Source organism: Mytilus edulis, chromosome 12 (genome assembly GCF_963676685.1).
Source record: "Mytilus edulis chromosome 12, xbMytEdul2.2, whole genome shotgun sequence".
NCBI classification, from domain to species: Eukaryota; Metazoa; Mollusca; class Bivalvia; order Mytilida; family Mytilidae; genus Mytilus; species Mytilus edulis.
In genome coordinates this window covers 28,133,134-28,158,103 of record NC_092355.1, presented here as the reverse complement: position 1 = coordinate 28,158,103, position 24,970 = coordinate 28,133,134, and the positions used below count along the sequence as shown (strand labels likewise).

At 32.1% G+C, this 24,970-nt stretch overlaps 1 protein-coding gene across 3 annotated transcripts; it reads left to right on the top strand.

The window, feature by feature from the left end:
• Nucleotides 1-95: 95 nt before the first annotated feature.
• LOC139498174 (IgGFc-binding protein-like) lies at nucleotides 96-23,999 on the top strand. Of its 3 annotated transcripts, XR_011657835.1 has the most exons (3): nucleotides 96-698; nucleotides 20,437-22,773; nucleotides 23,418-23,999. XR_011657835.1 is itself a non-coding variant. In XM_071286508.1 (2 exons), exons 1-2 carry the CDS (start codon nucleotides 335-337, stop codon nucleotides 21,678-21,680), a joined length of 1,608 nt encoding a protein of 535 aa, XP_071142609.1. In that variant the 5' UTR covers nucleotides 96-334; the 3' UTR covers nucleotides 21,681-23,999. The 3 variants fall into 3 exon arrangements, 2 of the variants coding, with proteins under 2 accessions (XP_071142609.1, XP_071142608.1); XM_071286508.1 differs by having other exon boundaries at nucleotides 20,437-23,999; XM_071286507.1 differs by lacking the exon at nucleotides 96-698 and adding an exon at nucleotides 4,597-5,092 and having other exon boundaries at nucleotides 20,437-23,999.
• Nucleotides 24,000-24,970: the final 971 nt, after the last annotated feature.

Below are 24,970 nucleotides of genomic sequence, written 5' to 3'. Positions count from 1 at the left end.
AAGTTATCAACTGCCAAAAAAAATAAAAAATGGTAAAATCTCTCCATCTGTATAGAAATGACATAATAGGTATAATGAATTGAACATGTTCCAATGTTTAAGGTTACTAATATAAAAACAACGCTAACTGAAATTCATTCGGAAAATAAACTTATATCAGTTCAGCCTGTGCAATGGTTTTCTTTAAAATGAATTTATATCTAGCTTTCTTCAGTTTAACTCTTATGCAGGGGAAATTAGAAGGGAATGCAATGCAAAAAGATACTGAACCACGTAAGAAAGAGACCCATTATCTATACCATTGATAGACGTCGGCGGAGCACCACTGGTTGCCATGTTAGATACTTCTTCAATGAATGTGAGGATAAAAAGCTTTATTAAAACGTTAATGGCAACAATGCTTGAAGACTCTCAGAGAAAACAAATACAAAATATAGTTATGGAAACGTTGACAAAAGATTCTACTACTGACCTTATCAAAAACATAACAATACAGGAATTTAATGAGGAACTTGTGAGTGATGTAAAAACTAGTATACCGTTTAGAGAACAAATAAAGAATATTTTTAAGGAAACACTCATTAGGAATATAGCAGTACAGGACATAATGACAAGAAACCAGTCTGGGGAAGAAATAATAGGCAATTCTAATCAAGATGTACAGATTGAAATGATATCAAGCCCGTTTGGTGTAACTGGTAAGTACAATTGCTTTGACCGTTAACTATTTCAAATATATATTTCGTTTAATTATATATTTTTTTGGTTTGTTTTTATATTTATATATAAACAGCTATTCTGTTTTAATTTGAATATCCGTAAATTTTTATTCACTGCAGATCTTCAACTTTTGGCTTTATAGATATTTTGATATGAGCGTCACTGATAAGTCTTATGTAGACGAAACGCGGGTCAAGCGTACTAAATTATAATCCTGGTACCTTTAAAAACTATTCACACCATTTGGTCAATGCCACTGTTGGTGGACGTTTCATCTCCGAGAGTATCACCAGCCCAGTAGTTAGCACTTCGGTCTTGACATGAATATCAATCATTTGGTCATTTTTTATCAATTTACTGTGTGCAAACGTATTAATTATTCAAAATACTAAGGATTTTCATATCCCATGCATAAATCCCGTTAGCCGTATTTTGCAAAACTTTTTAGAATTTTGGGTCATCAATGATCTTCAACTTTGTACTTGTTTTGCTTTTTAACAATTTTGATCTGAGCGTCACTGATGAGCCCTGATGCGCGTTTATCGTATTAAATTATAAACTAGTACCTTTAAAAACTATCTACTAGTATTTGATTATAGTTTTGTTTGTTGTTTTTATAAACAGTTATTCCTTTTTAATTTGAATATCCGAAAATTCGCTCTCACTGCAGACTCATATATTATAATATAAAACGTAAATATATTTGTTAACATCAGATATATCTTCTCCGCAGAATTACATTAGAATTGACATTTACTGATACTCGGACAACAATATTCAATGGTTGCAGATACTAATAAAATATTTCAATGAGGTTAATAAGTATTGCTTTGACCACATACGGTCAATATATATTGGCCTTAATGATACATACAATTATTGGTTTCCATCATGATTTATGAGACTTAGTCACATACTTAAACAAAAATATAACACATTTTGCTTTGAAATATTTCTTGTGTAGAAAATGGTTGATTAAACCTGGTTTTATAACTAACTGAACTTCTCACTTTTATGACAGTCGGATACAACTGTTTTGTATTTACAACGATGTGTGATTAAAACAAATAGACATAATAGGTAACAAAGTTAAAAATAGGACATTGTGTTATAATCTTATTCAAAACAGTCCAACAATCGATCAGAACCAACGAGTCTATCAAAAACAAACCATGGTCAAAATGATAAATAGGATATCCTTTCCACATTTCGAAGGAAACTAAAATTTAAACAACTCGAACCTCCATCAAAAACAGTGAACTGAGTTACGAAAAAGTCATCATTCACTTCAAATTGTTGAATCCGCTTTGCTACTGTTTTTAAAAAAATGTGAAAAAACTAGATCGTCACCGATGAGTGTTTTTGAGTGTGAACCTTATTTTAAATTCCTAAAGGAGTTTTGCGTCTCTTGTTTTTTTTTACTTTTTGTCAGATATTCGGAATCCTCTGGTTTTATTGATGTAGTGTCATTAGATCCATTGCCCTCCTTAATCTTGCTTTTCTTTTCATAATTTTATATGGGGACGAAGTCCCCAATTTAAGTAGAAAAATCAATAAAAAAAAAAAGAAAAAAAAAATCTGGAAAATTTTCCCGAATTTTTCATTGTACTAATGAACTCAAAATCGTTCAAATATTTTTATGTCGCTTTTAATTTCCGGTTTGCGCAGAACGCAGAAATCTACTTCCTTTTCCGGTCTCGTGGTCGTGAGAATTTGAGTAGTCTAGTAAAATATATGGACTCAAGGAACAAAATACCAATATTTCATTTTTAATAATTCTTTGTCTTTGATATGAACTAACGTTACCTGGTGGATGTGCGTTTCTTTGTTTATATTGAACATGACGTCATAACTTAAATAACGTCACAAGTAAAATCCCTAATAACAGAACCAAAATTGAAAACGTTACGATATTTCCGATTCTTTTTTTTTTTTTTTTTAAATATGTTAGTTACAAAAAAAATAATTCATACAGACTTCGTCCCAATTCACAGGTAATGCCTGTCTCATATTAAAGAAGAGGGACGAAAGATACCAAAGGGACAGTCAAACGCGATTTTTTTGCCATCAAATTACATTTTATCTTTATATTTATTTCCATTTATTCTCTCCTTGTTATTTTTTGCATGCATGGATCTCATGCGCTTTATTCTTTTCCCGTATTCAAACTTAAGTTTTAATTCAAAATACTGATTAAACATATTTTCGTTATCCATATGTAGTTGGTTAAAATTTTGTAGTTCCCAGAAGATTCATGATATTACACATATGTAATTTAGCCGTACCATATTGTTCAACGCAAAAACTAGACATTTTTGGAAAACAAAAGAGAAGAAAAATGAGTCAAAATTAATTGAGATAAATAAAGCAAACACCTACCCCCTTTCCAATTAATTTAAAGTGTTACAATGCATATGTAAATAAACCACACAAATTGAAAATGTAAAGGTTTTGCCATTGCACGAGGGATAGAAAATCAAGAAAGATAAATAAAATTTGGAGTTGCATATGATTGTCAATGAGACAACTATCCATAGACAACAAACCTAGAACAACTATAACAGGCCACTGTGCTGCCTTCAATAAATCATACTTCTTGCCCAAGTTCAAAAGTAAATGAAGCGTTCGTACAAGCATAAGAACACCAGAAGTAAAAGTAAACAGTTAATCTGTATGAGGTCGATATCAAATGACCTTGATGAAACGGTTTTCAGCTCGTTGACCAAACCTGAAAAAAATCAAATTTTTTGCTGACCTCAGTCTTTTTTAAATGAATGTGACTCTCTTCAGCCTGACACATTAGTCACACTGAAAATTAGGCATGTTTATGGTGTGTAAATAAAACAGTGTCTCCCAGAGGAAAAGTCACATACGTTAGTGTGAATTATTATTTTTGATCTCAAAACCAAAAACATTCCGAAACATTCCGCAATTTCTGTATCGACCAGATCAGAGATGAAATTAAGATACCAAATAGATAATTAAACTCATAATTCCATTAATCCAAATACAAATTACTGCATTACAAGCGCTGTTTCTATATTTTTTGTGTGTTTTGTTTTTGGTATGTGTGTACTGGTTTTCTGTTATGGATGGATATCCTTTGTTTTTCTATTACGTTAACGGGAATTTGTCTTTTGGTGTTAGGAGGCCATAAATTATTTTCACTTGCTTTGGTTTTACCCCTTTTTAATTTTCTAAAGTTTTTTTTTATTCTTGTGATAACTTCTCTTCTGTGTGCCACATCATTTTCTCAATTTGAGGCCAGTTTATGCGCTAAAATTATAATAAGACGCACACCTCTATGTTAGGCATCAATCGCTTTCTATGTCAACTCTTTCAATGTTCACGTATTTATGGGGGTCCAATCTACATATCGTTGTATACACATTACACGGTTTATCGTTGTATACACATTACACGGTTCCAGTTACCCTTGTTTTGGATATACCAAATGACTTTTCCATGATATTCCCTCAATTTTAGATATTTTCATACATTATTCATGTTTGTGCAAAACATGTATTTAAAATGATTAGTTAAAATGTGTTCTAACCAGGAACACCAGTTTTTTTGTTTTTCATTTGATACGTAAATTATTATACTTTTAAGTGTTCTTAGTGCAAGTTTGTCAAGACCGCTCTTAAAAAGAGGAAACCTCTAACAATTATCGTCTTGTTTGTTCGACTTAATCATAATCTGATCACAAGAGGACGTGATATTATAAACCCAAAGTGTTGGACAATCTTATCGTGTGTTTTCACAAGACTAAAACAGAAAGTACTTTTTCAATGTTTTAAGTGCAATATTATACTTTTCCTCCTTTTATGGAATAAAACTATCTACGATCCATTTTGACAAAGACAATTGTATTTTCTATGTGTATATGAATTTAAGAATATTTCTTTACAAACAGACGTTTTTGAAATGGAAGTTACAGTAGTAGTGATTTTATTTTTCCTGTTATGGATCTGCAACGGTTATGTGTTTGGTTCTAGTACACAAAGTTCTATAGAGGCGGCCAAAAAGGAGACGGGAATCATATGCATACAGTCAGACATTAATGGTTTGAAAGACGACATGCATGAGCTACTGAAAAGGGTTATTAAAAACGAGAATGAAATTGAATTCCTTAAAAGTGAAAATCAGTATCTGACAAATGAACTTACAAACAAAAGGCGGCAATTTTCATGCGAAATAAACGAGTTACATGAAAACATTTACGAAAACCAAAAAGCAGTCCAATATACTAACACGGAGATTAATCACCTTAATGAAACTATAAAAGAAATGAGGAATGGTGTCGATAGGTTAGAAGAGTTAGAAAGACGAAGGTCTGAGGAGAGCATTACAGAATGTATTGAAAAATCAGGTATTTGTTGGCTAGCATCATACAATAAGGAGCTTTAAATAATTATTTAATCTATAAGAATAAGAACCAGACAACCTTCCAAGGAAGGATATGACAAGTTGAACTATTAACATATAATAAAACTACCAGCTTTGATCTTGATTGTTAAAGAAAATGCCAGTTCAAACTACGAGCGTTATCAATTATATTGGCCTGCATAGTTTTTGTTTTGACAACTTTTCATTCTAATAAAACAAATTAAGTTTTTTCCGCATTAAATCATAATTGATCTGCTATACATACCGCAATAACAACTAATTTAATACCTCTTTTCTGTAAGTGCTTGGACTTTGTGAAAATTCGAAAAATAACTTGGATCCTTAGAACTGATGTACCCGAAGATTTAACAAGGGTAAAAGAAAGTTTCGCCAAGTAACATGAATATATTTTTAATTTAAAATTTTCATTCCCCCCCTCCCACTAAATAAGAGAAGTTTGCCCCATTGTTGTCTATGATTATTCCCTCAAACTTTTATTAGAGTCTACATTGTAATAAATAAAAACTGAACATTTACTTTTAAAAAGAAGAACTTTTTTTAACTTTAAAGGGAGGAAATTCATTATATTTTAAACAACTTTTCTAAAAGATTGGACAACTTACTTTTAATGCTTAAGAAGATATAAGTCCAGGAATATAACAAAATTCTTAGACTTGTTTGACCATATAATTCCGGAACGATGTACAGTTCTTGGAAAAGTTTCTTCAAAAGAAAAATATGTGCCCTTTTGTACTAAGAAGTGGTTTTACAACAAAACAAAAGCTTTTATCTCTTGAAATTGATCCCTCATTTAAGGTGTAGTCATTACATTGAAGGGTTACTCTTATTCGAGGGGTTGTTCCAAACCTTTTGCACAGATTTCTTCATAAAGACAGTTTTCGTTTCTAGACCATCGTAAATGAAAAGGTGAGACGTAAAACTATGCCTGAAATACGTCGTGTCACTCTAACGACTTTAAAGTACTTTTCTCAAATCAATTATCTATATCAAAGTCAAAGGATACAGTTTTAATTCGGATATTTTTCTTGCTTTTGAACATTTTTCGTCATAACAACAGTTTTCTTGTCTGGACTATTATTAAAACTAAAAAAAGGAGAGAAGATGTCAAAAGTTTGCTTCCAACACGTGCGTCGGAAAGTGGTTATTAAATACTTTATGTGACATCGACTGACCATATCATTTTGTCAAACAATACAATCAACACCTTTATTAATTAGTCCTTTGTTGTTAATAGCTATAAAATGCAATCCACTAATCATTGATTTTCTGTCAAAATCTAAACAAGTTCAAGGTGAATTCTGAGTATTATTTGATCAGGTCCGTGAAACCCGAAAAAGAGTCAATAAACAAGGTGGATAAAAATAATTCGTTATATATTTCTTTCTCCAAAATCTTTCGCAAATAACGAATTTTAATCGCCAAAATTATTTTATTCGCAAATCGACCGCCAGCCTCACGTTGTATGCTCTGCTATCTTTGTATTATTGCAGATATTGATTTGTAGCTGTATTCGACATTGCATTTTACATTTTTAAAAAACAGATTCTGAGTCTGTTTTCAATCTTTAAACTTTATGATGTACCTATTTTCAAAAGCAACTACACAAAACTATAATTTACATTGCATTTAAATAGATTTGTGTATCTTTTATCCTGATTTTTGGGGTTTCCATACAAATCAAGGACTTAGTTATGTTTATAAAGTCGTAGTAACTTTGCATTTTCAATTACTTCTCAACAACATACATTTTTTTTAATAAAATTTATTGAAACTAAATTGTATATTGTTTGATTTAATTTTTGATATCTTTCTGAATACCCTCATCATAGATACCAGGACTAAATTTTGTACATACGCCAGACGCGCGTTCCATCTACAAAAGACTCATCAGTGACGCTCGAATCCAAAACAGTTAAAAAGGCCAAATGAAGTAAGAAGTTGAAGAGCATTAAGGACCAAAATTCCTAAAAGTTTTGTCAAATTCAGCTAAGGTAATCTATGCCTGAGGTAGAAAAGCCTTAGTATTTCAAAAACTCAAAATTTAGTAAACAGTTAATTTATAAATGTAACCATATCAATGATAATTCATGTCAGCACAAAAAGTGCTGACTACTGGGCTGGTGATACCCTCGGGGAAATAAATCTCCACCGGCAGTGGCATCGACCCAGTGGTTGTAAATAAACTCATCAGTGACGCTCGAATCCGAAAAAGTTTAAAAGGCCAAATGAAGTAAGAAGTTGAAAAGCATTGAGGACCAAACCCCTAAAAGTTTTGCCAAATTCAGCTAAGGTAATCTATGCCTGAGGTAGAAAAGCCTTAGTATTTCAAAAATTCTAAATTTAGTAAACACTTAATTTATAAATGTAACCATATCAATGATAATTCATGTCAGCACAAAATGTGCTGATACTGGGCTGGTGATACCCTCGAAGAAATAAATCTCCACCAGCAGTGGCATCGACCCAGTGGTTGTAAATAAACTCATCAGTGACGCTCGAATCCAAAAAAGTTAAAAAGGCCAAATGAAGAAAGAAGTTGAAGAGCATTGAGGACCAAAATTCCTAAAAGTTTTGTCAAATTCAGCTAAGGTAATCTATGCCTGAGGTAGAAAAGCCTTAGTATTTCAAAAATTCTAAATTTAGTAAACAGTTACTTATAAATGTAACCATTTTTTTAGTAGCAATAAACAAAAGAACTATGTCAATTGGACATGCTTTGATACTATTTATGCACTTGAATTTTTACTTGATAACATTTTTGTTCGCTTTGGAGATTCCGTATATCGTCAAGTTATTGGAATTCCAATGGGGACTAACTGTGCACCACTTATTGCGGACCTGTTTTTGTATTGTTATGAGTTACAATTTATGACTAAAATTAGCAAAGACCCATCAAAACAACATTTGATACAAAAATTTAACAATACTTTTAGATATTTGGATGATATATTGGCTCTAAATAATGACGACTTCAGTATGTATACTAAAGAAATTTATCCTGTAGAACTTACTTTAAATAAAGCTAATGATAACAATGACCACTGCCCTTTCCTCGATCTTGATATCTATATCATAAACGGGAAGCTTAATACAAAAATTTATGATAAAAGAGATGATTTTTCATTTCCTATTGTTAATTATCCATTTTTAGATGGTGACGTTCCCTTGTCACCATCTTATGGTGTTTATATATCTCAACTTGTACGATTCGCTCGTGTATGTAACAATGTATTAGATTTTAGCGAGAGAAATTTATGTATTACTGAAAAATTATTACACCAGGGTTTTCGATATCACAAACTGGTCAAAACATTTACTAAATTTTATCACCGGTATAAGGAAATAATTCGTAAATATAACTCAACATGCAGACATCTTATACGTTCAGGTATTTCACATCCAAAATTTTATGGAAATATTCTTTATAAAGCACAAAAATGTCAGTATTCTCCTCAGAAACTAACAAAACCTTTAAATAGACTTATTAAAAGGGGATATAGTTACGATACTGTGGTCAGGTCATTAAAGATTGCATATTTTGGCTTTAACATTGATTCACTGATAGGGTCTTTGCATCGGAACTAAACACATTTATTTCTAAAAAAACAGTTGTTGGCATGACACGGGTTATGTTCTTCTCATATATTTTATGATAGTATGATACTAAACCCCTAACGGGAGGGATTGTACCTGATATTCATATGATGAAGACATAATCTTTCAATCAGTTTAATTGAGGTCTGGAGCTGGCATGTCAGTTAACTGCTAGTAGTCTGTTGTTATTTATGTATTATTGTCATTTTATTTATTTTCTTTTGTTACATCTTTTGACATCAGACTCGGACTTCTCTTGAACTGAATTTTAATGTGCGTATTGTTATTCTTTTACTTTTCTACATTGGCTAGAGGTATAGGGGGAGGGTTGAGATCTCATAAACATGTTTAACCCCGCCGCAATTTTGCGCCTGTCCCAAGTCAGGAGCCTCTGGCCTTTGTTAGTCTTGTATGATTTTAAATTTTAGTTTCTTGTGTATAATTCGGAGTTTAGTATGACGTCCATTATCACTGTACTATTATGCATATTTTAGGGGCCAGCTGAAGGACACCTACGGGTGCGGGAATTCTCGCTACATTGAAGACCCATTGGTTGCCTTCGGCTGTTGTTTGCTCTATGGTCGGGTGGTTGTCGCTTTGACATATTCACCATTTCCTTTCTCAATTTTATATCAATGATAATTCATGTCAGTACAAAAAGTGCTGACTTCTGGTCTGGTGATACCCCATATGGTGATAATTGAACGTGTTAAGTTAAGGTCTTTTTTTTTAGTTTTGCTTTATCAAAGAGACACACCGGTTCCAAAATTTCTCTTTAACCCAATATCAGAATGTATTGAAATTTTTGACCGAACCTTTATCTTATAAAGCCACTCTTTTATATCGAGTAGTTAATGTTTGTTTAATCGAATTCTGAACTTGGCAAAGGCGGGGGTATACTTTTTTTTAACTTAATACTTCAAGTTCATTGAATAATTTAAAGATTTAATTCGAAGGAAAATTTATATGGGGAAAACACCGACATACATTCTTCCACTAAGTATCTTATTTTCTCATTACGGTTAAAACTAGAGAAGCCCTATAACATCTTCAACATTCGTTTTAATAACATTAAAACTATAAATGAGACGCCTTTAAAATAAATTGGTCAGAATTCGATTGTCAGTTATTGTTTGACCTACCTTAGTTTTAGTAATATATTACTATATTACTGTCAATTGACACGTGTTTAATCGTATGTTGAGAAATAAGTTGCGACAATGAAAAACTAGTTTTATTGATTTTGATAAGAAAATTGATATTCAACATTTATTCAATTGTATTACTTATAAACGCGATTTATTGTCTGCTCATTCAATTGACCTCATCCAAAAATAATGACGGGGAGGTCGTATACATGTTATCAAACGAGATACCATGTCTCAAAACAACACTTACGAGTTATGTACATGATGGCCCAAGACCACAATTAATGACCCCGCTTTTCGTTGTCCACGAATATAGTTCCTTTTAATTAGAGTGTATTTTTCCTTAATTTTTTTTCTTTCCTTTCCTCACTCATTCCTTAAATCTTTTTGGGTGGAAATGAAAGAAGAGAGGTCAAATAAATTTTTGGAGGTTGTATTTTAACTGATTTTGATATGGAATGAGTGATTAGGTCAAGTGCAAAAAGGTGATATTTACAGTTTTCGGAACATCTCTTGACTTGTCAATAGGGGTATGGATGTGTATTGGCTAAATTTGTAAAAGTGATTGCTTCAATCTTTCTGAATTTTGGATATATATTTGGACTAGGACAATACATTACACACACACAAAATTGGACAAAAGTGCATGGTGCAATTTTTTTAATGATGCAAAAGGTTATAAAGAACTGATAGAGGAATTAATTGTGGTCTGTGGCCTAAGAGGTGCATTTCAGCAAATTTAGAATTTTTACTTTGGCATCTTTTCTGAATGATCTATTGGTATTGATTTGTCAAACTATATGAGAAGAAATGATTTTCACTTTCATTTGATAGAAATTTTGTGAAAAAGTCACTTTTCAGGTTAAATGCCTAAAATGTAGCTTTTTCACTTTTTTCACTATTTTTTCAAAAACAGCATGCTTAATTTCTCTCTGACAGTTTTTTTCTGATATCTATTTGTGTTTGTGGTATTTATTTCAGTTGTTTAACTTATTTGTGAACTCTGAACACAAAAAAAAGTAGATAAAAACATAAAAAGAGTGCAAAATGTGCTGTTTTAATAGTCTAAGTCTAACGGTCAGTATACGCAGCAGGTGAAATGTGAAGTTCTATGCACTTAAAAGTTGTATTCCAAAACAGATTGCACTGAACCTACATCAAAAACACTTATTACTGGTTGCTTAACCATTTCTGTTTCACAGACTACCTTTACTTTCTTCTGTTGGATAGCTAGTGGTTTAAATATTGGCCTTTTGAGGCTGACATTTCATTCAGTTTTTAAACAGTAAAGTTAATAAACTTTGCATCAGACCATACTGTCTGCATATATAGTTGAAAGTGACAGTCTTGTTACATCCAGGCTCCATGTTTTATCATATCTGAGCACAGATTTTAGCAAAAAGAAGTATATCTCCATCTCCCATATCATTTATATGCTTTTAAATATGCAAATGTGGGGAACGGCCTAAACTGGCAATCTGTTTTTTTAAGCATAACATTGCTAAAGACCATTTTATCCACATGCATTATGCTATTTGAAACTTACATTTCCATCAAAAGTACATTTATAACCTGTTAAAGTTTGTTTGATAACTTAACAACTTCAGAAAATTGTGGTAAGTGAAAAATATTACATTTGATATAAGGCCTCACCCTAATTGAAAACCTCTATTTTTTGGCACAGGCTCATATAAAATTAACTTCTGGCCATTTTGCATAAGTCTGATACATGAAATATGCTTTCTGTTGCTTTAAATAGATGTTAACTTATACATAGAGACATTAAAAAGTGTTAGTTTTGGTAACTTTTGGTTTTTAGAAGCTCAAATTTGATAGTTTTAATTGTTCTAATTCAACGCCACAATTCAGCACCCAAAATTCAGATATAAAAAATGCCACATTTTTTTTATTTGGTATCATATAGCTTTGAAACTTTGTAACCTGTTTTATAATATACTAAGCTTGAATCATGCCAAGTTTTATTAGAATTGGTCAAGTTTTAGGCCCCTAATAGGCCCAAGACCACAATTAATGACCCCGCTTTTCGTTGTCCACGAATATAGTTCCTTTTAATTAGAGTGTATTTTTCCTTAATTTTTTTTCTTTCCTTTCCTCACTCATTCCTTAAATCTTTTTGGGTGGAAATGAAAGAAGAGAGGTCAAATAAATTTTTGGAGGTTGTATTTTAACTGATTTTGATATGGAATGAGTGATTAGGTCAAGTGCAAAAAGGTGATATTTACAGTTTTCGGAACATCTCTTGACTTGTCAATAGGGGTATGGATGTGTATTGGCTAAATTTGTAAAAGTGATTGCTTCAATCTTTCTGAATTTTGGATATATATTTGGACTAGGACAATACATTACACACACACAAAATTGGACAAAAGTGCATGGTGCAATTTTTTTAATGATGCAAAAGGTTATAAAGAACTGATAGAGGAATTAATTGTGGTCTGTGGCCTGATATTTTTAACGATTATTAAAAAAAACAGTTAATACAACAGAGTTGGTTACATAGTGTGTTAGTGATCTAATACGATATATACGGGTCGGTAAGTTCCATATGGTCTGCACAAACAAACTAATGTCAACAATAACAATTCAATATCAACAACCTTATATAACAATATTGAACAGCACCTTTAATACATTTAAATAATCAAATAATGCCAGTCGTAACTCAACCACTACTGTATCGAAATAAGCCCCGCCTTTCAACTAACCTTAAATGGAATAAACACGGCCTTCACGCGGACGCTTTTAACATATCATATTCCCAAAAATGTATAGGAGGTAAAATAAGTATATCTATTTCTGTGCACATAAGTGCCTAAAGGAATCACTTTCGGATTATTAAGAAATTTGTATTTCTTAGCTGTGATCACAATAAGGAAGTAGTAAACCCATTAGAAAAAAAAAACTTACAGGGGGAAAACACCGCATTATTCATGTTATTATCGGTGCAGTTCTGACATACATTCTTCCACTTAAGATTTTATTTCCTATAAGGTAACCACTAGTGCAGCCCTTGAAATTGATTTGGATTCATCATCAACATTTCGCTCCAATTGCGTTAAAAATAAAAACAAAAGGAGATACAATATTTTTTGTAATCTGTGTTAATTGTGAACTTTCCATTTGTAAGTAGCAAAATTCCAGCAGCGCCTGCATACGGAGTATATACCTTGCAATTGATATGATATTCCCGTGCTTGTATTTCCTTGAGAAAAGGTTGCTGCCCACAAGGAAGTTATAAAACCAAGAGTTCCAAAATGGAGAAGTTGAAATCATCCCTTCGTAAATTTTACGGACGCCATCACGAGTTGGTTGACCATTATGGCATAACCGTTTTAATGATGATATCGGATATGTTCCTTACGTCGAAACTACAATTCCCTTACCTTTCCATGAATGGGACCTACCGAATTATACTATTTTCCAATCGAAAATACATCTATTCTCGATATGCCACAGTTTGACGTCGCGAAAAATAACACTTTACGATAGCGACGGCAATACCTCCTCTGTATTGTCTGCCAATAATATATACAAAGTAGTCTGCTATGCCAATGTCTGTTGCGACGTTTCTAAAAAATTCGATGAACGAAACCTATGTACAAATATAACTGGTAAAACATTAAGTCAGGGATTTCATTACTGCAAATTTCTTCAAACCGTTACTAAATTCTTGCATTAGTACAAACTTTGTTATAAACAAACTCACCAGAGATACAAGTCTAAAATGTGGTAAGTTAGACGCGTGTGTCGGCGAGAAAATACACAGTAGTGACGCTCAAATAAAATATCTGAGTTCCAATGTCCCCCGCGTGGTACATATGTAATATTACCAACGGGCAAAACTCTTTATAGAAAAAAAGATCGAGATATTGCTGTTATTAACCTATGGTATTAGTTTAAAAATAATCTGACTAGAATTGTTCCCGTGAGAGCGCTAACAAGACATGACGGTATGACTATCAGTGTGCATGTTTTCAAGATAATAGCAATTAAAATTTTAGCTGGAAAATATTCTCTCTCGATTTTTCATAGCCTTATAATTGACAAATTTAAGTTCGCAAAAACTTTTAAAAAATAACAAAGATTTTATAAAACTTTCACAGATGGATCATTATTATAAATTTTAAAGGTTTATTTAATGAAAAAATGGGGGGTTAATTGTAATTTTTTGAAAAGCATATAAATGGATAAAATCTGACAGAAATTCCAAAACATGACAAGCGAACATCCTTAGTTAAAAAATCATCAATATAACACTGTAATATTAATGAATAAGACCTTTGCATATTAATTGTCAATAATATCATCAAAAACGTTGTCTTTGATTCTATCATTGTTAAAATTATAAAATTAATGGTAATGTTATGCAGCTATGCACATTTACGGTTTTGTATGTTTTTGATGGCTATTTTTTTGTATTGATAAAGATCATGTTTTTCGCTAACCGTTGATGACATCTTTACACTAAATCCTTTATATTTATAAAAATAGGGAGATGTGGTATGATTGTCAATTAGACAACTACTAGTACCGATCAAAGTTCAAATAGAGTGGATGTAAGCAATTACAGGCAATCGTACTACTTCAACAATGAGAAAGTCGCATACCGTAAAGTCGGCTATCAAAGGCCTAAAATTTAAGGGGCTAATATATAATAAAACAATTAACGCAAAACAAATATGGCAGAAAGGAACTAACGACAAACACTGAACTACAGGCTCCTGACTTGGAAAAGGCACATAAAGAATGTGACGGGGTCAAACATTTTTGTGAGCGCTATAAAACTCTCCTATCCTGATACAGATAGGACAAGGTAACTTTGCCTCGTCCCTTAAAACAAAAGAAAAGAAACCATGTACAGATCTGAGAGTATTTGCAGTTACTGACAGGTAGTTAAAAGCCAATAACAACTAGAACAAATCATGTATCTAAATTAGAACATCAAAAATTACATATCAAACATCCAATTGATTTAGTGTTCACTGTGTCTAAACCACACCGGCAAAATTTGCTCGGACTCGATGCTATCTAACATCCGGCACAATGACGGAACACCAATAGACAAAAGAAAGGTAGGTTTCTCCTTATTGTTTTATTCTCTTTATGATATCGAAGAATATATATACATATACAACTATTTTCTATTGTGAGATGCAATATTTTCTACAACCGTTCTCTATTAACGGAGAAATGAGTCAAAATGCATGTCAAAATGACGAATTGAGTGAACCTTGCCTCGAAATTGTTTAATTTCTCGTTTAATTTTTCACATTGTACGGAAAGAAAGGTACGGGAAGATAGATATTGACACGGAGATTGCAAATTAAGTTATTATGAGCATCTCAATAATTGTAACTCTGTGTATGGAACGAAAGAAATGGGTCATGTCAAAATCGAACTGGCCGGTTTCGTCAATGTATACAACCCGGTTTCGTCATAGATTTCAAAATGCATAACCCGGTTTGGTCAAATAAAAAAAAATCATAATCCCATTACATTAGAATTGATTATTTAACTTCAGCGTTCAAAAGGAGTTTTGTGGGTCGTTCGAAAACAAGTTTGTTCACCGGACAGCGGCTTATTATTTATATGAGTCTCAGATTCAAATAAATAATAAGCAAATTCATACTCTTATAGCCGACACGTATATTTTAATTTTACTTTGCATTCCGAAATTTTTTAACAGCATATTGAGATTAAAGCTCTCTAAATTTGTTTTTTCTATATGAGTTATGGGAAAATATGTTGAACATTTTTAAACTTGAAATTAAAGTTTACGGTCTTAAAAATCGAAACACACAATTGATATGTGATTTTCTCGCACAAAAGAATGGACACCTTTATAAGTAATCTAATCATTCCATGTATGTAATCTTTTCTACCATCGTTAAAAATAAATAAAATTTATTTATCACTATACTGCTATGTACAAATTAGTATAATAGTCTCAGGTCATCGATACAATTCAATAATAATTATTTTGTTAACATTATTAAAAAAACGAGTCTGCACTGTCGCCATTGTGTTATGATGATCGTACACTGATGTTGGTCAATATATTTTGACAATATATACGGACAGACGAATTCAGTTTATTTCAAAGTGGGCGTATTTCGAACAACTTTTACATACCGCCGAGCGTAGCGAGTCGAACAATATTTTGATTATTTTTTGCTTTACAAAATCTTTAAATACAGGAATCAATAAAGTTTTGGCAACCAAAGGTGGGGTCGGGGCGTGCAACATATACGTCATCTAGATTCGCCACTTACCTTATAAAGTGTATACCGAATTAAAATATTGTAAGAAATGAGAAAACAGGGACATCCGGGAAATCGGATTATGTCAGTTGGATTATGTTTCTCATAATAAATGCCGAATATCAAGTTCTTTTTATCGATTTCTATACATTTTTTTCAAATATATATAAAAGTTATATATGAAAATGATAAGGCAGACAAATATACAAATAAATCGACTTGGCCGATATCCTAATAAAAATTATTGACCTTTAATTACGATTTTTTCTTCGCGTTTTTACACGCCCGTCCCAATTTTGACAGGCCGTATTATTGTATACACCCGTCTAACCGTCCGTCCTTCCATCCGTCCGTTCCTCCATCTATCAGTCATTCTGTCCGTCCGTCCGTCTATCTATCCTTCTGTCCACAATAAACATGTCGCACCGTAACTTCAGGACAGCTTATCTTATTTTCTTAAAATTTAACATGATCTGTAAACCTTTTAGTGAAAATGAAATTAAATCTTTTTGAGTTACAGAACATGTAAGTGAAACAGGAATGTGGGGGTTTTTAACATGTCGCGCCATATCTCAAAATCGAAGTATTATAACTGCATCAAACTTTATACACTTCTTAGTTATATAAATACTATAAACTTCTGTTTACTTTTTGGAGATGTTTAAAATTTTGGTTTAGAGGGATTGAATTTTTTTTGGTAAAACAAAAACAAAAAGGGGGGGGGCATTTAAACATGAAAAATTCATACAAATTCCAAGCGACAACAACCCGACCATAGAGCAGAAAACAGCCGAAGGCCACAATGGGTCTTCAATGAAGCGAGAAACTCCCGCATCCGGTGGTGTCCTTTAGCTGGCCCCTTAATAAATATGTATACTAGTTCAGTGATAGTGGATTTCGTAGTAAACTGCGAATACATGTATATTTATCATATTTAATGGATAATTTTAACTATGATACAAGTTTTGGCACAAATCGCGAATTTACTATAAAGGCTCTGTCATAGGACGAGTTAAGGTTTATTCATCATTTTTTATTATTTGTACTTTTGTTGTACTGTTTGTGTCAGCGACACCACTTTGACTCAGTCCATTTCCCGAGTCACAGGCTTGTAATTCCATGGTTGTCTTTGGTTGCTTTGTACCATATGTGTTTTGAACATAACATAGGCAGGTAATTTTTTTGTTTGAATAATTGTTTTACATTTATAATTTAGGGCCCTGTTATAGCTTGCTTTCATGCGGTTTGTGTGTTTTTCTCATTGTTTAAGGCATACGGTGACCTAAACTTGATTAATTCAACATCATTTTTGTGTCTAAAAGAAAGTTGTCTCATTGTCAATGTGTATGGGATAAGTGGTTACCGTCACTTCTTCTAAATAAGACCTAGATATAAATGACGGTCATGTTTTGCAAACCAACTTTTATTCACATTGAAAATACAATACTGTCAGATATTGTTTTCGAAAGTTATCTTGAAGTTTCAATTGAATTCGAACTGTAAAAAAGATGAATTTGAAATGTAAAAAAAAATGAATTTGAACTGTAAAAATAATGTGAAAAACATGCCTATAGGAAAATAAATGTGCCTACCAGAAACGGGGAGAAAGTTACAAATCTCATTGCTATGTTATGGATGCTTAAGTGTGAAAACTTGCTTTAGTGCGCAAGGAACACAGTATATATAGTACCAGAAAATCTGGCAGGACTGCACGCATGATAAACTTGTGCAGAACAGTAAAGACTATAGTCGGTTTGGGACTGTTCGTCAATGATTGAATGCATAGTGTATATAATTTAGTATAGTAAATTAAAATTATGGCACAATCAAAACACATACTTTTATTTTTCATCTTTACATACAACTATTATAAACGAAGAAAATATAATAATGTTACAAATAGTTAGATACCAGTGTTTGCTATTGAGTATTTATATTCCATTTAAAATTAGTTTGAAGTTAAGTGAAATAAGGGATACGCCTTTCATTAGAAAATGTGTATTATCATAATTAACTATGTCCAAAAGTGCCTGTTTTAAATAGATTTTAACACACCAAGTTTACCTTACAATAAATATATATTTAAATTCTCGAAATACAATGTTCAGATCCGTGCCAAAGTTGCTTTTCATAAATTGTTTGTTAAAAAAACCAACCAAACCGGGTGATATATATAGACGAAACCGGGTGATTGTGTAGTAACAACATTGACGAAACCGGTTTATTTTAATTTGACATGACCCATTTCTTTCGTTCCATACACAGAGATACAATTAATGAGATGCTAATAATAACTTAATTTGCAATCTCCGTGTCAATATCTATCTTCCCGTACCTTTCTTTCCGTACAATGTGAACGATTTAACGAGAAATTAAACAATTTCGAGGCAAGATTCACTCAATTCGTCATTTTGACATGCATTTTGACTTATTTCTCCGTTAATAGAGAACGGTTGTAGAAAATATTGCATCTCACAATAGAAAATAGTTGTATATTTATATATATTCTTCAATATCATAAAAAGAATAAAACAATAAGGAGAAACCTACCTTTCTTTTGTCTATTGGTGTTCCGTCATTGTGCCTGATGTTAGATATCATCGAGTCCGAGCAAATTTTGCCGGTGTGGTTTAGACACAGTGGTGTTAAGACGTCATTAAAAGTCAGAGAAAACCCATGTCCTTGTGCAATGTCAAAATATAAGTACCGACAAATTTTAGTAAAAGTACATTTGTGTTATGAAAACAAACTCAGATATATATAAAAACAGTGAACTGAGTTACGAAAAAGTCAGCATTCACTTCAAATGGTTGAATCCGCTTTGCTACAGTTTTTTTAAAAATGTGAAAACACCAGATCGTCACCGGTGAGTGTTTTTGAGTGTGAACCTTATTTTAAATTAGTCATGTGACCTACCGAATTACCGGTTTTTTACCGGATTTGTTATGACATGAGCAACACGACGGGTGCCACGTGTGAGGTAGGATATGCTTACCCTTCCGGAGCACCTGAGATCACCCCTACTTTTTGGTGGTGTTCGTTTTGCTTAGTCTTTAGTTTTCTATGTTGTGTCATGTGTACTTTTGTTTGTCTGTTTGTCTTTTTCATTTTTTAGCCATGGCGTTGTCAGTTTTATTTTCGATTTATGAGTTTGACTATCCGTCTGTTATCTTTCGTCCCTCTTTCAGAAGCCATTTTATTTGAAATCTTAAACATTCTTGTTATTTTTCCATAGTTTTTTGTAAGAAAGAAAGAGTCAATGTTAAATCAATGATAGATTTAGAGACAATCATTGCCCACTGCATTTACTATTCATTTTACTTCAAAAACCAGGACACGAACCTTTCATTTTTTTCTGCATTTTTATTGCTATTGTTTTTATAATTTCAATTCATAAAAATGAGGCTTTAAAAAGCTTGTTCCTTTAAAACAGAGTAACGTGTACATGTACATGTTCATATTGTTTACTAATAGTGTGATACTTTATCTCAATCTGTTGAGTCTGTAAACATGATTTGCTCATATATATAATGTTCTAATAGATAGACAGATGTTATATAACTTGTATTTCTCTTTGTGTGACTTTCATAACGTCATTCTAGTCATATATTCAAAAACCATGATCAAGCAGGTTGCAATTACTCACTGTCGTTATTTTTAAAGCAATTGTTTGGCACTTCTGATTGCAAAGTTAATACATACCGAGAACATACTCTTTACAATGTTCGCCGTCTATAAAATAAAATCATCTGCCATCACTATGTACATAAAAGTTTAAAAAAGGAAAAGAAAAAAAAATCATACATCAGTTTATTCTGTGAATAATGGAATATCACTTTGTTTTGGTTAAATCAAAATCTTACAAAAAAATATTTATTTAGTTTAACCGTAATTGAAATTTTCATTCTTTGTGAAAAATTTGTTGATTACATTACAAAATAAAAACAACCGTTTATACATAGGATTTATCCAATAACATTCACGATAAAAATTCATAACGCAACTTTCTGACCATGACTGTAGAGTTTTAAATATTTCAAACAAAACCATTTAGGTATGCACTTTTTAGAAATTAAGTAATTAAATGATTTCTTAGTGACTTACTTAAGGGCCATTATTTCTGAAAGAAACAAGGACAAAATCATCATCTACTCGTTAGTTTATTCATTTTGCAAGGGTTAATACTCGTATTTCGCACTTTCAGGGGCCAAAGTAAAGGCTTCATACATATTTCCTTGTGTAAATCAACATTTGAAAAATCTTTTCATATTTGTTTTTTTCAGAAACGATTGGAAAAACGTTTTACCTAGGATTTTTAGAAAGCTATGGTAAATATGGAGATCTGTATCTATATATAGTTTCATCATCTGACGGATCTTGTCAAGTGTGTATCCCAAGCACAGGTATAAACACTACATTTTCAGTATTAAGCACAAGAGTAAAATCATTTAAAATCAGCCCTGACGTTTGCTTGGATCACCATGGGATACAGCGAAAAGCTGTCTTTGTCAAATGTGATATTCCTGTATCTGTTTATGGCTTGACATATTTAAGTGATGAAGTTGATGGATTTTTAGCTCTTCCGTACGAAGTTTTTGGTCAAGATTACATGGTTACTTCATTCACACTAAAAACACCAAGAAACACTCCACATAGCAACAGCAATTTTGGTATTATTGCAATTTCTAAATCAACGAATATAACTATTACCTTTCGAATGTCAGGTGGAATTATAAACTACAAAGCTACCCGTTATGGAAATGATGACATACTTAACATTACTTTGGTGCGATTTGAAACGTTTTATTTGTCTCATGATTATGATTTGAGTGGAACATTGATTACTGCATCAAGTCCGGTTGCTGTTATGTCTGGCGTTCGTACTAGTTACCTACGAAACGGTTACGGAAATCACATGGAAGAAATGATCATACCAAATGAACATTTAGGACGTGATTTTATCGTTCCTAAATTGTATGATTCACAGTGCAATTTTAGAATATTTGCACTTGAACAAACACGTGTACGTACATACAACAACAGTTCAGTTGTTTACATAAATATCCAAAGTCGTAGATTTAAGGAATACGAAAATTACGATCTTTATACTTTGCAGTCATCTGTACCAGTTCAAGTTCAGTTATATTGCAATGGTGCATCAACTAAATATGATGCTTTCATGGCTACACTTCCAAGTATTCAGCATTTCAAAAGTAGTTACAAGTTTCCAGTTGTGAATGACTTTAAGTACACCGATCGACCTCAGCACTTCTACCTTACTATCATTATACAATCGTATGCAAAGGCGGGACTACGTTTAGATAGTAAGGAGATTTCTAATTATAAAGGAACTTCTACCGTTACACTTGAATCTACACTGTACTCTGTCATCACTGTGGAATTAAGTGTCGGTCTTCACGAAATTCAGCAAAACAATGATATACCATTTGGACTTATTGTATTTGGACGTAATAAATATTCCGGTTATGGTTTTCCGGCTGGTTTTTCCGTAAACATAAAGCCTTGATGTGAAAGAAAAGAATGGATACCTTTTTTTTTAATATTTTGATTTGTATTCATTTCTGTGAACATCATTCAGTTGTATATTAGTCACAACCTATATATTTAACAAATGATAATATTGAGACATTGAAAATGTTGAAAAAAATTGTTTAAGAAATAAAATTGATATTTTAGCAAGTGCAAATACGAAAGGGTAAACAAATCAATATTTTAAAAACAATTGTATTTCAAGACTTCAGCAAATTACGTCATAAAGAATTGCATTGATCATTAAGGAATGACTTTAATATTTGTTCTGTCTATAGAGAAATAATATCAAAAATGTGGTGCCCACCGAATAACATGCGTAGCGTATGCACCACATTTTTTATGTAATTTCGAATAAACAGAAATATTAAAGTCAATCCTTATAATTTAATTCAAAATTCATTTAAAAGCTGGAGGAAATCATTAAAAAAAAACGTTGTCGACGTCACGGTGACACGAAAAAAATATTTCTGTGAGATGATAGACAAGACAGAGTCACCCAATCAGAAAACGCGTTTCATCCGAGATTAAATTATTCAAATGGGGACGAGTGAATGATATCTAGTTCTATTATTTACTAATTATTACCGGCAGAGACATATCAGATTTATGAAATTGTAATATGCAGTGTTCCTTCCGAATTGTGTTATTATCAGTTGTAGTACAAATTTATGGGGAAAAGAAACCATAAAAATATGAGACAATAAGCATTTATATATGTATTGATAACGGGTTAGAAATACTTGTAATATACTAGCTAACAAAAGAAACGACATAAGGCATTGTATTTTCCATATTTAATGAAATTGGATACACTGTACCAGTGTAAATAAGTGGTCTAATTTCTGCAGAGTGTAATTTTCTTAGCAAAACCATTTATTTTAAGCAAAAACGCGAAATTTCTTTTTTTTTATTTCAAAAATCGTATTTACACCAAAACAAAAAAATCAAAAATCTATATTAGAACTTAAAATTTTAAACTTTAAATTGGCCTGCTTAAAAGTTTGAATGCCCTAGCCGTATTTGGCACAACCTTTTTCAACTTTTGATCCTCAGAGCTGTACAACTTTGTACCCCTATGTTTTACTTTCGAACTTTTATATCTGGGCGTCACTGGTAAGTCTTGTGTGGACGAGGCGCGTTTTTGACGTATTGAATTTTAAACCTGATGCCTTTTGTTATCTATTATTCATGTGTTTCTTTGCCTAATACGTTCTCTTATTTATTTGTATTGTAGTCCTGTAATATTATGTTGTCATTTTCATGTTATATTTAACAATGCCATTAAAGTGCGAAGTTTGACATGCCACAAAACCAGGTTCAACCCACCATTTTTTCTCTTAAAAAATGTCCTGTACCAAGTCAGGAAAATCGCCATTGTTATATCATAGTTTGTTTCTGTGTGTGTAACATTTTTACGTTGTGTTTCTGCTGTGTCGTTTGTTTTCTCTTATATTTGAGTGTGAATTCACATTACTATAAGACGTGTCATGGTACTTTTCTATCCCAAATTCATGTATTTGGTTTTGATGTTATATTGGTTATTCTCATCGGATGTTGCCTAATGCTTAGTCCGTTGCTGTGTGTGTTATATTTTAATATTGTGTCGTTGTTCTCCTCTAATATTTAATGCGTTTTCCTCAGTTTTAGTTTGTTACCCCGATTTTGTTTTTTGTCCATAGATTTACGAGTTTTGAAAAGCGGTATACTACAGTTGCCTTATTTTGCAATATTTTTGGAGTATTTTCTCAATTTCCCATTTGACCAGATTATTGTAATCATATGCATTTGCTTTGCAAATCAATATTTTGCATTAGATGATTTAAATGTTTTTCTTAATCTTTATATTCTATGATAAATTGGAGCTCAAACTTGTGTATCGGAAAGGGTATACATTTTTCCCCAGTTTCCTTAAAGGCATGTAAATGCGGATTTAATTAAAAATATATATATCATTCAGTAAATACGATTATAGGGTTTTCAATGCTTATTTTTTATAATAAAGAAATAGAATAGACCTGCATCCTTATCATATGAAGTGCATACAAAAAGGTTTTCTTTGCCACTCAAAAACAGATTTACACATACCCCGTTCTACTAATTTGTAAGTGTATTGTTGTCGTAAAAAAATCGTGTATTGTTTTTGTCATAATATGGATTGTTATTTTTTCGTTTTTGAATTGTTTCATGTTTTATCATTTTAATGGACTTTTTTCCCATTTTCATGTCTGATTTCATCATAAATTCCTGAAAAAATGGCTGCAAGTTTCCATAGCAACCGTTCAACAAAATAAAAGAATAAGCTTGCAAACTTTATTTCAATCTTAACTGCCTATTATATAAAAGAATAAAGCAGTTCTGAGACATACATGAATCACCCCCTTCCTGGATTTTACAAATAGCTGTTTAAAATATCTGACTAAGCAGTATAGCTTTTATTCATCGATCAATGCCGTATAGTGACCTATAATTGTTAAAAGTCGCATTTTGATATCTGTTTGATAGTTATCTCATCGCTCATCATGTCATATCGCCCTATTCTTTTTTTGTAAAGAAAAGCAACTGCCTAAAAATATATTGTTCAATGATCTATAAAAAGCCTATGAAATTCAAAGATTATGTCAAAGGGAAGGACAATGAATCTTCTTTTGTCATTATGTTTTGCTAATTTGCTTGGTCATCCGAGTGTATGCCATTGTGTGCTTCTTTGTCACATATTTGTTTGGTTTTTTTTAATGATTAAAATTATAACACAATGTTGAATGCTGTATTTTTGACATTTTAACCTATTATGTTTGTTTGTATTGTTCAAGCATCGTTGCCAATATAATGATATTTGATGAGACTGTCATACAAGTAAGAGGATTAGCTAGCTTTAAAACCATGCTTATTCTAAGATTTTATACATAAGAAAATGCCTATACAAAGTCAGGCTTATGACAGTTGTTATCCATTTGTTTGATGTGTTTGAGCTTTTCATTTTGCCATTTTATTAGGATCTTTCGTCCCTGAGTTAAGATCGTAAACCGTGAAACATGTGGCTAGTGAGTTGCCACACAGACAAATTCGTCATTGATGGCCGTTCAGCTTATGTTGCGTTCATTCAAGTTATCATATTGTGTGAATCTGTTGGATCAGTTTTAGTTTGAAGAACACACTCTTGTTAATTAAGTCCGCTTACAAGTGTGGTCATTCATGAGCGTAACGTATCAACGTAATATGCAAACGCCATAGGATGTTTTCGTACTTAAGAACATCTGTTAACCA